The 14,713-nt window shown below is 44.8% G+C and overlaps 1 protein-coding gene across 1 annotated transcript; it reads left to right on the top strand.

The window, feature by feature from the left end:
* Window positions 1-45: 45 nt before the first annotated feature.
* FUNDC2 (FUN14 domain containing 2) lies at window positions 46-13,010 on the top strand. Its single transcript, XM_083596153.1, has 5 exons — window positions 46-211; window positions 2,170-2,317; window positions 2,515-2,590; window positions 5,075-5,212; window positions 9,049-13,010. Exons 1-5 carry the CDS (start codon window positions 58-60, stop codon window positions 9,124-9,126), a joined length of 594 nt encoding a protein of 197 aa, XP_083452279.1. The 5' UTR covers window positions 46-57; the 3' UTR covers window positions 9,127-13,010.
* The last annotated feature ends 1,703 nt before the right edge of the window (window positions 13,011-14,713 follow it).

The following is a 14,713-nucleotide window of genomic DNA, read 5'->3' as shown; positions in this document are numbered from 1 at the left end:
GCATGCGCGCGGCGGCGAAGGCAGGGGGCGGGGCCTGCTAACCCCTTGGAGGAGGAGATGGAGGAGGAGCTGGGGTTGGAGCTGGGCGTGTCTCCGTCGCCGTCACGCATCGGCAGCGCCCACTCCTGCTCCTCCCTCCTCCGCCTTGAACAGGAGGCCAAGCGCAAGAAGCGGGCGCAGCAGCAGCGCAAGGCCGCCGACATCATGCCGGGTGAGAGGCGCTAACGTTCGCCGCGCGGGAACCTTTGGAGTGACGTCACTCCGCTTGGCTGGGGGTGGGGGAGAGAGGAGAGAGAACCTGCCCGTTAGTTATCTCCTCCCCGGGGAAACCTCCATCTCTACCGCCCTAGTGAGTTGCTATTATTAACATGCCACTTGGTGCCCCGCCATTGTTCCAGTGATCTCGGGTTAATCCCGTCCCCGTCCATGTTATCACCATCACCACAACAACCCTGCAGGGTAGGGCAGATGGAATGGCTGGCTCACTGGGTGACCTTGATGGCTGGGCGAGGGGTACAAGGGGACCTTGGGGCACAGGTTCTCCACGTACCCGTGGGTCGTTTTACTAAACTTTTACCTATGTTAATCTGTTGTGACCCGTGGACAGCCTGAAAGGGCAAGCAAGGGCTGTGGGATGGAGACCCCGAAGCGTTTGAAAGACTCCTCACAAATCCCCCTCATGGAAGTGATTCCTACTACTAATCAGACCCCCCAAGTGTCCCCATTTTCCACGGACAGTCAGTCCAGGATTTGCAGAAGGATTTGCAGTTTCTGATTTGATTCTGAAATGTCCCTTTGGACATCCCTATTTCATCAGAGGGTATGGTCAGTGATCTGACCCCCGAGCCATCTGAAGGCAGCCCTGTACAGTATAGGCAAGTTTTTTAAAATGTTTGATGCTTTATGTTTTTATGTATGTTGGAAGCCACCCAGAGTGACTGGGGCAACCCAGTCAGATGGGTGGGGTATAAATAGTAAAATAATAATAATAATAATAATAATAATAATAATAATGGAATTAGGACATCCCTATTCTCATTGGAGAAATGTTGGAGGGTATGCTATGTGCTACAGGCAACCAGATGGAAAGCTGTTTATCAGTTACCTGTCAGCTGTGTGTTGTTGAGCCTGGTACTATGCCATGCCTTTCGTATCGTGTGTTGTGGTTCTTATAGATTGAGCCTCCTTAAGATGAAACATAGGAAATTGCCTGATACTGTCTGTCTGTCCATCCAGCTCAGTGCTACCCTTACTGATTGGCAGCGGCTGTCCAGGATTTCAGGCAGGGAGAATTTTCCCAGCCGTACCTTGAGGTGCCAAGGATTGAACCTGGGGCTTTCTGCCTGCATAGTAGATGCTCTGCTACTGAGCTACAGCTCTTCCCTTGAGGATCTTCAAACAGACATCATTTGACAAGGGTGCAAGCCATTGCACAGTGCTAAAGCATAGACTTTTCTACGCAGAAGGCCCCATGTTTAATCCCCAGCATCTGTAGTGAAAAAGAACTTGAATAATGGCTTTTGGAAAGGCCTTCAGCTGAAGTCTTAGAAAGTTTCTGTTAAGAGTGGAAAATACTAGGCTAGACAGAATAGTGGACTGGCTCAGGATAAGGCAGCTTCAGGTGGCATCTTTATGGATAAATCATAATGTGAAGCAGAGACATCCCACTGTATCAGTAAAAGATGAACCTGGTGTTTTAAAGATTGAATGTGCTATAATTCCTCTTGTTGACGGTGTGGATAGAGGGCGAATTTCTATGTTATCTCTTATTTTAAAAACCCAGCAATTTAGCCGCCGCCCCCCCGCAAATACAAAAATATTTCAAGTTCAAGGTTCTACTAGTGTTTTGCTGTGTTATTTAGGGTTGCTGCCTTGCAGGGGTGAGGAACCTGTAGCCTTCCAGATGTTGTAAGACTCCAACTGCTATAAACTCTGGTCACTATCTGTCCTGGCTGGGGCTGATGGGCGTTGGTGTCCAGCAACATCTGGAGGGCCCTTATTCCCCAGCCCTACTTGTATTGCTCAAATAACAGGTGAAAGCTTCCTTCTGCTCCTCTGTCTACAGTAGGCAACAATTGGGCAGCAGTTGGGCCTTGCTCAAATAGGATAGAAGTTCAGCAATGGGCTTTATCTTCTTCCTTGCTCATGTCTTTTTTCTTGATTTTGCAGTAGGGCGAAGCAGTGATGACGTGCTGGATCTGACCAAGTACACAAAAAACCAGCCATGGTGGCGCAAGCTCTTTGCACCCAACTCAGGGTCCAGTGCAGAGAAGTACAACGTAGCAACCCAGCTGGCAATCGGAGGCGCCACTGGATGGTGAGGCAGTTCTGTACATTGGCTGCATTTGTGGTAGATGGCAGGGGAAGGGGACAGCAAATTCACCCAACTCTTGTAGTAACACAGTCTCTGTGCTACAGATTGCCATTTTTACTTACTGCAGATGGAGCTGCCTTGTCAGTTATTCTGCATAGTTGATGTAATTTTCCTGAATTATCCCCGTTTTTGATTTGCAGGTGCACTGGCTTCATCTTCCAGAAGGTTGGGAAACTGGCGGCGACTGCTGTGGGAGGTGGCTTCTTCCTGCTTCAGGTTGGTGGTTGCCTACCTTGGATTTGGGAGTAGTTGACCAGTAGAGTGGGGTATCTTGGCTGCCTTAACTGCAGAAAACTGCATGCAGCTGTGACTCATCTTTTTCACATGAGTGGTTTAATGGGATGTCTAGGCAGCATCCACAACCCAGCCCTAGTTGGGGCCTCTTGTTCACTGGCTTGCCTGTGCAGGAGATTCAAGTTGGAACACTTTGGTAGTTCCTTTTATAGCTGTGCCAAATGGCCTCTTGATATTTTCCACCCTGTTTGTAGGCAGATAAATTTTGAGTGATGGTGGTTGATTTCACCATATTCTCCAGGATAGAGCCCACCATTAGCGGTGGCTTTCTTTTCTGCTAATGTATTTTTCTCAGCTGACAATCTCTGAAAGTGGCAGCAACAACTATTTGTGTTGGGCAGCTTAAGCGCCATTTTGCATACTTAGCAGGACTCCAAATTTGTTCTGATGGTGGTGAACAGTATCCACCACAAAAAAATAGGGAAATTTCTGCACTGTGACGAGTCTTTGCTTGTAGGGGAAGAGGGGGGAAAATGGATAAACATCATTTGCAGCATTTTGGCTCAGCTGTAGTTTCTTCATCATTCCCTGGCAGAGCTTTAAAATATTCCTGGCAGTGGCAGCATCTAGTTCGCAGTTGCTGCAGCTGCATATTGCTGAATCTGGTGCTATGCCATGCCTTGCAAATAATGTGTGTTGCTGTTCTTATAGAGACTCTGGGCATTTCAGCAGCCTACAGACAGGTTGTTGCACTTAATGGAGTGCCAGCACAGTATAGTAGCTAGGGTGTTGAACTGGGACCTGGTAGGCTAGGGTTCAAATCCTAGCTCAGCCATGAACCCATCTTGCTCTCAGATGAACCCATCTTGCAGGATTGTTGTGAGAATAAACAGGGAGGTGGGAGAACCATGTATGCTGCCCTGAAGTCTTTGGACTGATTGAAATATCTGGCTGAAATGCTACAAGTGAAGTTTTCTGTCTAGAGACATAGTGGCTTGTATACAATGTTAGTCCTACTCAGAGTAGACTCATTAAAATTAATGGGCATAGCTAACTTGAGCCCATTCATTTCAATGGGTCTACTCTGGCTAAAACCTAGATTCAACCCAGTGTGTGTGTTGTGGGGTAATGCATCATATCTTGATATCTGCCTATCATAGATCTGTTAAAGCAGGTGTGAGGAAATTTCGGCCCTGCAGATATTACTGAACTCCAATTCCTACCACTGGCCATGCTAGCTAGGTTTGATGGGAGTTGTAGTTCAGCAGCATCTGGAAGGTCAACGGTTCCCCACTCCTGTGCTAAAAATATAGGGCCTCTGTAAATATTAATATAAAAAGAGAAGATGATAGCAAGCCTTTTTGTCTTCCAGCTGGATTATCAAAGGATCTCTGATTTTTCTTTTCTTTTCTAAAACATTGGTTTGTGCAATATAGAGTTTTGGTTGCCACTGGAGAAGATTCTGATAGCATCAACAGCAACACATGATCACTTGCAGCAAAGCCAATCCACTGCTAATTTTAAACATCAGCATCAGTGGAACAGCTCCTCTATTTTAAGCTTGGTGCTCTCACAAAAAAATGATCTTCGTTTGAACCATACTTGCTTCTGTGCCTTCTATTCCAGCTTCCATGCAGGTCTTCTATGTGATAGAAGAACAACTGCTAGAGTGTACTGGGGAATGCACTGGCTCAGTGGGCTCTTCAGTCATCCATGGACTCCCCCAAAATTGCTCAGTCTTACTGAGTATTGGCATTGGTTATATTTGTTTGATTCATCCAGGCTTTTCTTAAAACATCCATTCCAGGGTTTGTGTGGGCAACAGAGCCCTGCAGTCCTGATTCTTTGTGTTAGATTACCAGTCTTCCTGCTGGACAGCCACTTGTATTCTGTACACATTAAGCAGTAATTCTTAACTTTTTCAGACCTGGGATGCATCTGTAACTTGTTCATGCATTTCTTGACTGACTGGGTTTAAAAAACAAAAAGAAAACACCATATACTTATATAGTGGTAAGTGCTGCTGTTGTGATCTACCTTAGATCAAGCTGTGATCCAGTAGTGACTCCCAATTCACCAGTTGAAGGCCAGTGCATTAAAGCAGGTGTGTCAAACTTTTGGCCTTCAATATGCTGCTCAACTACAGATTGTATCATAACTGGCCATTGACTGTGCTTCCTGAGGTTGATGGGAGTTGTAGTTCAGCAACATCTAGAGGGTCAATGGTTCCACACACCTGCACTAAAGAAGGCTAGGTTCCTGCTGTCCTTGACTCCAAATGCTGTTTTGTTCACTGCTTTTCTCAATAGCTGCAACTCATTGGAAGGGCAGTTCTCCTGGGGCTACTGCTTTGAGCTGCTATGTAGCAATGTGGATGGGGTACAAGAAATGGGCAATGCTGTCCATAAATACTTATCCAGCTAGACGTGTAGTGTTTTGCTTCAGGAAACATTTTCTCTACTCCAGCTTGCAAACCACACAGGCTACATCAAAGTGGACTGGCAAATGGTTGAGCGGGATGTGAGCAAAGCCAAAGAACAGCTGAAGTTTCGTGGGAGCACCACCAATCAGCTGACACCAGAAGTGAAGAGCAAAATGGATGAGGTGAGACTGGTGGGCAAGTTGGAGAGATATGGGAGGCTAACAGCAAAGCCTTGAGTAGGAAAAAGTGTTTGATGTGATAACTGTGCAGTAAAGAGGAGATGGGCACAAATTATGTGCAGTAAAGAGGAGATGGGCACAAATATGTTATGGGGGACCTGCAGACACCCAACTCCCATCACTCCTGTTCTGGACTACTGGCCCAAAGGAGGGCTTCTGGGACTGGTTGGGTGCAGGTGTATCATCATCATCATTTTATTTGTATGCTGCCTTTCCATAGTTGAAACTATGCTCAAGGCGGCTTACAACATGACAAGATTGACATAATTACAAACATAACAGAAGTCATAAACAATCAATAAAAAACATCAAAAAGTACATAACCAAATGGAAGCAATTTCCACGTAAATCATAAGATCTAAAACTAAAGATACAGCAATAATATCAATAACAGCAACAAGCTCTCTCAACCTCCTGTGAACATTACTCCAGCCCAAGAATCTGTTGGTTGCCTAAAATGCCAGAGTTGTAAGTTCTGGTGCTTTACTAAAGAAGGGGTAGACTTAGAGCAAATCAGCCTGACAGTTCTCCTAGCCTTTGCAGATGTGGGAAAAGAGATAAGAGATGACTTATCCACACTCAAGCAAATGTTTATACATTCTTTATACAGCAAAGCAGCACACATCATTTCACCTGGCTAGATGAGGGCATAGGTGGCAAATACCTTACAGATAGTTCTCCTTTCTGGGTTAGCGCCATCGGCAATGGCGGAGTTCCTCTGACCGAGAGGAACCCGCTCCGTGAAAATCGGGTCTTGCCGCCGCGGCGAAGGCGGAGACCCTTTAAAAATCCCAGGCGGAGGAAGCCTGGGAACATGGGATTCGGCTGACACCAGGAGCGCCTCCCCTACTCGCAGGGAAACCCCTTTTTCGGGGATCCGAAGCGACGTGGGGTGAGCAGCGCGGTGTTTTGAATTGACCGCTATTTTTACGGAGTGAAGCCGCACAGCCGTTGCCGGAGAGCGCTGACTTTTTCCTGTGGACAATTGGACTCTAAACAAGTACCCATGAGTAGAACGGAAAATTGGATTAAGAAACATTTTAATTTGGCATTGAAGCGGGAAGGTTCTAAACAGGAAGTCCGCCTTCCGCTTTTGTAAATAGACTGAAGCAAAAATTGTGCAAGTTAAAGTCTGGAAAGTCGTATATAAAGGTCTAAAATTCCTCCAGTTTTAACCACCAAAACCCCTCTTGGAAGCAGGAGTAAAGAGGGGGAATTTTGATTGTTCAAGCCTGCAGGAGAGAGAGTAAAGAAAGATAAATTTCCACCGTCTCAAACCTGGGAATGGGGTGTCAGAGACAGAGATTTTTGGGGAAGTTCATTGACTGTGAATGGAACGTCTTTTGACAGATAGTTAAAGAAGAGAAACAAATTGATTCCAATGTTGCCTTTTGCATTTAAAAGAAACAAAAAAATTGAAAAATGAAAGTAATTCTCTTTTGCTGGACCTGCTTTCAAAAGATGGATACAAACAGAAATTGTCTCCTCTAGAGGGAGCTTGTTAAATTATTGCTGGAGTCGATCTGGGGATTTCACAGCTGTGGAGATTAGGATCGTGGGACCAGACTCTGACCTTGAATAAAAATGTGTTTGGAAGAAGTTTTGGTGCTTGCTTTTTGCAAGACAAGTGCTTTGTTGGAGCAGATGCATGAGAAGATGGATTTGATGACTGCTGCAGTCAAAAATTTTGGACAGACAGCGAATATTTATACAGAAACCATTCAGGAACAAACCCAGGAACCTGTTTTGACAGGGCAAGTGCAAATGCAGAAGATAATGGAGGAGGTTGCTGTTGAACCTCAAGTAACACAAATGGAGAGACCCGAGGCCCTGCAGGAGCATAAGCCGCTGTTCTTGAAGACTGAATTTGGAGTGGGCCAGGGGGGGTCTGGAGTTGTGGGGGCCCTTAATTTTGGAGGGAATTTGAAACATGCTTTTAAATACTCTCTGGACTACACTGCTGACTGTGGGGAATGGGACTGTGGGGAATGGACTGATCTGCTGAGGAGAGACGGAGATATTTTTGAGTTGGAGTCTCCCCGAGACCTACTCCTCAATGAGAATGGAAAGAAATTAAGAAAGAGATAACAAAAGATAAGGTAAAGTGCAGGTATAAACAAGAAGAAGATCTGCAGAAGGGACATGGAAAAGACTTAAGAGCCTCGGACATAAGATTACCAGGTTGATGGACTAGATGGAATGGACAGTAAGGACTGACATAACCCGAGACCAGGAAGAAGATACGTTGGATGAAGATTGGAAGAAAAATTTTAAAAATTTATTTTGGGAATTAGTGTAAAATTAACGAGTATTAGGAAAAATTTTGGAATGAAACTATTTGGCTTTAGTAGAAATGATATAAGGAGATATGTACAAATAAATATTAAGTTTTAAGCTTTAAGGTATTTTATGGTAAGATAAGGTTAAAATAAATTAAGGTAAATTGAACGACAGAATATAGTGAAAGATGGAAAGGATTTGCTGAGCTAATTAATAGGTTAGACTGTTAAGATAAATTACCCAATAAAAATTGAGAAAGATGGAAAGAATTTGCTGAAACAAATAACTAAACTAGAATACAAAAAGGGAGGTGTGAGGAGGTCGATGAAACAAGTAAATGAAAGATAAAGATATGGAATATTGGATGTGTGTTTTTTATTGTTATTGTTGTATTGGTTTTTATGTTTTTTTCCCTTTTTTATATATTGTTATGTATGTTTTGTTAAATTTTTTGTTGTTTTCTTTTCTTCTTTTTTCTGTAATTTTTGAAACTTCTAATAAATATCATTTAAAAAAAATGAAGGGGAAATGTGTGTGCATCCTATGGGGCGAATGCAGGCTTTCGCTGAAGCCTGGAGAGTGAGAGGGGTCGGTGCGCACTGACCCCTCTCGCTCTCCAGGCTTCAGGAGAGCCCCAGCACCAGCCCCACAAGGTCGGGGGACAGCGGGGAGGCGGAACGCCGCCATCCCGCTGTCTCCCGATGTGGTTTGGAGGCTGACGGCGGGGAGACGCGTGCTTCTCCCCGCTGCCGCCCCGCAAGCTCCGGGGACAGCGGGGAGGCGCAGCGCGTCTTCCCGCTGTCCCCGGACCTGGTCTGAAGGCGGGCGGTGGGGAGAAGAGCGCTTCTCCCCGCTGCCGCCCCGCAAGCGCCTGGGGGGGGAAATTTTTTTCCCTTTATTTCCCCCCAAAAAAACTTGGTGCGTCCTATGGGGCGAAAAATACGGTAACATATATCTAAACAAGTGAATATAAACATATATATGAGCTCATTGTTACAGCAGCTACCAGTTAATTATGGGATTATCTTGACTACCAGTATGGCGTTAGCAAAGCTTCTGAAACAGTTAGCCTTTGGTTCAATACAACTCTAAGCCAGGATAGAGGTCCACAGGTTCCCCATCCTTGCATTAAATTGAGAGGGAGGTGTGAGAGCAGACAGTGTTTGCTTACCGAGTATGGCTGTAACAAAATCAAGATGGTACACTGAAGGGAGAGCCAGTTTGTCAGCAGCAGATTTCAGATTTCAAGTACAGTTGATAGCTTCTAGGCAGAATCCAGAGAGAGTTCTCACTTCTGAAGACTCTGGTCTGAGTAGGCCTGCACAACCAGTGGCCCACAGAGTCGGGGCCCTTATGCTTGCTGCCGCCTTATAATTGCAAATGTGGGGGTGTCTTTTTGTCAGGCACTTGAGCAACCACAATGCATGTCCAGGAGGCAACATGTAGCTTCTGAAAATCAAATAGGGACCAATATAAGATTTGTCTTTTCTCTTTTTCAGGTGATCTCCTTTCTGAAGAAGAATGTTCTCCTGACTGGAGGGTTCGTTGGAGGGTTTCTGCTTGGCATGGCTTCTTAGGAGCCTCCTCTGATCTGGCTCCTGTGCTGCTGTTGCTGCCACCGCCATCTCCTACTCAGTAATCGTTCGTTTTCTCCATTGCTGAACTTGTCCGCTGGAACATTCTGACATCTCTCTGTATGCACCTTATGGCCTCCAGAAACACTGCCACAAGCTCCTTTTGCTCCTCTCCTTTTTTCATTTGATTGATTGGTCAGTGGTTGAGAGGTAGCAATAGGCTGAAGGCTGTTTGCTGTGAGGCAGATTCCTACCCCTGCCTGATATGTCAGGTTTTGTATAATCACCCCCAAATTCTTTACCAGTGGGAAAACGTGCACAAAATGTTATGATAGTACCCTGCAGGGGAGCACCCAACTCCCTTGTAGGCACCTTCTCATTGTGTTGTACCCCCTGGGTGGCAAAGAGTACAGCCTGTGCTTTGGAGAGCACAGAAGCTCAGCAGCCTAAGGAGAGGGTGTGCCAGGCCATGTCCCAAAATAACCTGCATCTAGTTTTGGCTTATTCTTCCCTGGACAGGCTCTGAATACTGCTTCCTAGAAATACCAGCAGAAGAGAGAAACAGGTCTTCCTGACACCTCCCAAACTTTTATTTTTACCTCTTGCTGAAGCCACAGAGCTGGAATGATCTGTGGAAACTCTTGACTGCTGTGTGGGATTTCTGCCATCCTCTCCTGCTGAAGGAGGCCTAAAAAGCTTGTAGTGGGTGGGGTGAACCCTCTTCCCAGAATATGTATTTTGAACACTCACTTGATTATGGTTCAACTAAACTTTGCTCTTGGTGGTAGAACGGCTAAAATAATGACTGGAGTTGGAAAGCTTTCTACATGACTCACGCCATTGGTAGCAAAAGTTACTGGATTATGGGGATGGAATGCTGTGTTTTGCTGCTGGAGCCTCCTGCTCTGTCTTTTATGGACCTCCAGCTCCCTGAAATGTATGGAGGAAGAGCTAGGCATGGTCTGCTGTTGCTGTAAACCAGCCTTCTCCAACCTGGTGCCCTCCAGATATTTTGGTTTTAGCAGCCCCAGCCAGCATAGCCAAGGGGAGTTGTAGTCCAAAATATCTGCATGCCAACACTCTGGGGAAAGTTTTTCTAGATCATGAGTGCTGCATGAGAGATGTGACTCTTGCCCCCCAAACTGAAGATGGAGAAGTAATGGTTGGATTATATTGACAGAAGTTGGTTTATCTCTGCATGAGTTCATTCTGGACAGAAGCCTGCACTTTTCATATCTGTTCCAGGAGCACTTAAAGCTGATTTTCTAATACGTGTTTTTTCCCCTCCTGCAGTCCCTACCTGTCTGTTACATGTAAAAATTAAAATGATATCCTGAGCTACATTTATAAATGAACAGATTTATTATAGCAGAAGCTTTAATGGTTCGGAGCAGGGATAGGAACCCATGGCTCTCCAGATGGAGCTGCACTGCAACTCTCATCATGCCATCAACTATGCTGGGTGACTGATAGAAGTTGGAGTCTGGCAACTTCTGAAGGGCTTCCCCAGCCCTGGCTTTTAAACATACTACTCTTGTTAGTTCATTCTTGCAAAAGGCTGCCCTGCAAATTTATTATTTATTTATTTATTAAATGTATATACCATCCTTCATCCAGAGATTACAGGGTGGTTTGCGGCATAAAAATAAAAAATGGAAACACAATATATATAACATATTAACAAAAAAACCAATAATCCCTCGTCCCCCCAAACACATTTAAAAGGCCATAAATTGTTTAATCAGCCAAAGGTGCTTTCACCTAGCACCTAAAGATATGTAACAAAGATGCCAGGGAAGCCTCCCTGGGAGAGCATTCGACAGATGGGGAGCCACTGCAGAAAAGGCCCGTTCTCGTGTTGCCACCCTCCAGACCTCTTGAGAAGGGGCCACATGAAGAAGGGCCTCAGATGACACTTTCAGAGTCTGGGTCAGTTCGTACGGGGAGAGGTGATCCTTGAGGTATTGCGCTCCTGAGCCGTTTAAGGCTTTATAGGTCAAACCCAGGACTTTGAATTGGGCCTGGAAACTAATTGGTAGCCAGTGCAGTCAGGCCAGGATTAGTGTTATATCCTTGAACCGTCTTGCTCAGGTGAGCAATCTGGCTGCTGAATTTCGCAGCAGCTGAAGCTTCCAAATTCCAAAGGCAGCTCCATGCATAATGTGTTACAGTAATCTAACCTACAGGTTACCAGAGCATAGACAACAGAAACTAGGTTAGGGTCCAGATAGGGTCACAGATGGGCCACCAGCCGAAGCTGATAGAAGGCACTCTATGCCACCAAGGCCACTTGAGCCTCAAGCAACAGCAGTGGGTCCAGGAGTACCCTCCACAGCTACGTTCCTGCTCCTTTAGAGGGCAGGAAACCTCCCATCCTGGTCTAGTGAACCACCCACTAACAGTGCCTCAGTCTTATCTGGATTGAGCTTCATTTTGTTGGCTCTCATCCAGTCCATTACCAAGGCAAGACAATGATCCAGCATATCCACTGCCACATTTGCAGATGTAAAGGAGTAGAGTTTTGTGTGAGTAGCATATTGCTGACAGTACTCCAAAACTCCATATGACCCCACTCAGCAGTTTCATGTAGATGTTAAACAACATGGAGGATGAAATCAAACTCTGTGGAACGCACATTGAAGGTTCCATGGGGCTGAACAGCACACCCCAAGCATCACAGTCTGAAAACGTCCATCCAAGTAGGACCAGAACCACTTCAAAGCAGTGCTGCCCACCCTTAACTCAGACAGCCGCTCCAGAAGGATACCATGCCTGATGCTATAAAAAGCCACTGAGAAGTCAAGGAAAATTCACAAAGACATATTTCCCCTGTCTCTCTCCTAACAAAAGTCATCATACAGGGCGAGTAAAGCGATTTCTGTGCTAAAGGTGGGCCTAAACACTGATTGAAATGGATCTAGAAAATCAGTTTCCTCCAAGAAAATGGATCTGGTCTGCGGCCACCCACTCAGTAACTCTGTCTAAGAAGGGGGACAAGGATATTGGCAAGCTAAAACATGTAGAGCAGGGCAACCAAGATGATCAAGGGTCTTGAAACCAAGCCTTATCAGGAACAGTTGAGAGTTGGGTATATTTTGCCTGGAAAAGAGACTGGGAGAAGATTTGATAGCTGTCTTCAAATACCTAAAGGGCTTGTTTTCTTCTGCTCTGGAGGCTAGGACTGAAACAATGGTTTCAAGATATGAGAAAGTAGATGACGATCTGGAGCTTTCTTATGGCAAGAGCTGTTCAACGGTGAAATGGACTCCCTCAGAAGGCGGGGGGCTCTCTTTCATTGGAGGTCTTTAAGCAGAGTTTTGATGGCCATCAGTCAGATGCTTTAGTTGAGATTCTTGCACTGCAGGGGGTTAGACTAGATGAGCCTTGGGGCCCTTTACAACTCTGTGATTCTATGACCCCAGTTCCCATCAATCCTATCCACCAGTGAATGATGACGAATGATGGGAGTTAGATTTCAACAACATCTGGAGCGCCACAAATCTGAGGAATAAACAGTATATTTGGGTGCTGCTTTTTCGCCAATCTCATTTATTTTTTGACTTTATCAGGATTTCATTGCCTCTCGAGCAATGATTGAAAGAGCCAATCTGTTAAGTGGCCACCAGAGGGTGCTAAAAGAATTGAGCTGGCCTCCAATTTGGAAACAAGGGCATAAATTAGGAAGAGCTATGTTGATGAGAGAGAGAGACCATCAATGAAGGTGGGGTGTTGTTTTTTTGTTAAAAAACAAACCCAAAGCAGCCACCCACAAAAACTCCAGTAGCTACCCACACTTGAGTCTAGAAAACTGCTAAAAGTTTCAAAATGTTTTTATATGATATTTAAATGTTTGAGGTGAGAGTTTAAAATAAACTGGTTTTGCTGTATTTTGTTATTTGATGTTTGTTTTTTCCTAGTACCTACTGTACTGAAGTGAATGCTGAAGGGAGATATGACTTTAAGGCAGGGGTCAATAATTGTTTGGGCCAAATGGCTGCATTCCCTCATGCAGTTCGGGGATTGCATGCTGGAGTTACCTGCAAACACACACACACACACACACACACACACACAAACACACCTTTGTACACAAGGTTATGCTTGGAGGACAGCTACATGCCTATGGGATGTCCTTATTCTGCACACTGCGTCTACACTGAGCTATCCACAGTGATGCCAAGGTCCTCTTTCTGGTCAGTTACTGCCAGTTCAGATTCTGTTAAGCCTATATGTGAAATTAGGATCCCTCCACCCTATGCATCACTTAACACCTGCTTGCATTGAATTACATGTCATTTCGATGCCCATTTGCCCAGTTTTTAAGGCTAGTTTGGTGTTCTTTGCAGTCCTTTTGCTTTAATGACAATTTGATGTCTTCAACAAAACTGGCTGCCCCACTATATAGTTTTTGAACAAGTTTAAAAGCAGATCCCAGTACAGATCCTTGGGGGACTCCACTTTCTACATCCCTCCAGTGAGAGAACTGCCCATTTGTTCTTACTTCCTGTTCGTTAACCAGGTGCTGATCCACAAGAGATCCTCTCCTCTTATCTCCAGTTGTGACACCCACACCCACCAATTTGGCTTCAGAACAAGTTAAGGTGACCGGAAAACCTAGTGACTTCGTACAAGTGGCTTGCAGACTGTGCCGCCTCCCACTTTTAACTAAAGCAATAACATCCTTACACAAATCCTTGCCTGGGAGTAAGTCATTTGAATTCAGTGAGGCTTGCTTCTGAACAGACAGGCTTAGAATTGTGCTGTATGTTTCTGGGTTAACATTAACCAGCTCCCTGAACTGAACAGTACCTGTGAAAAACTACTTTATCTCAAGTCAGAATTATGGTCTATCGTACACAGGATGTCTTTCCAAGGGTTCAGGCAGCTGTCTGTCATTTGCTTCCTTTAATGAAATGCCATGGATTTAATCTGGGACCTTGTGCATGCAAAGCAGATCTCACCAGTGAACTATAGCCCCTCCACAAGCAATCTTCAGTATTTACCCTCTATACCTTCTTTGTGAAATAAACATGTAATCACTACTGTAGTGGCTGCATGCGTGGTACAGGTGAAATCTGAACCAAGGCATTTCCTTATTCAGAGATTCGGCTGTTGACTACTGTGGCGACAATAATCCTCTGATCCTTGCTCACTACAGAATTTCTCACTACAGACTGAGTTAGTTAAAATGTAAGTTTGACATCATACCTACTCGTTTTGTTGTGAGCAAGGATCATGAAGGTCTATTGTTACCACAGTTATCTTGCAGCATCTGCCTACTACTCAACAGTTAGGTGTATCTAGCAGGGGCTCCCAAACTGGTCTACAAACCTCATTCAGGCGGTCTGAGGTGTGTTTATTGATTTCTACTGAAGATGGGAAACAGCATATCCATTACGTTAAATATTTATATTGATTTCTTTAATTGCTTCTTTTATTTCTTACATTTTACGGCAATTTGAATTTATGGGATTCAAAATGTATGTAAGAGAAGCAATAAAGTTTAAAATCATTTAACAGAATACATTAAAATTGCTACAACCAGCAGAACAGTCATTAAGTCCACCAAGACGCTCAACAATTTCCAAGT

Source organism: Podarcis filfolensis, assembly GCF_964270895.1.
Source record: "Podarcis filfolensis genome assembly, chromosome: Z".
Lineage (NCBI taxonomy): Eukaryota > Metazoa > Chordata > Lepidosauria > Squamata > Lacertidae > Podarcis > Podarcis filfolensis.
Note: the sequence above shows the minus strand (reverse complement) of the source record. Positions and strands in the feature narration are given on the sequence as shown.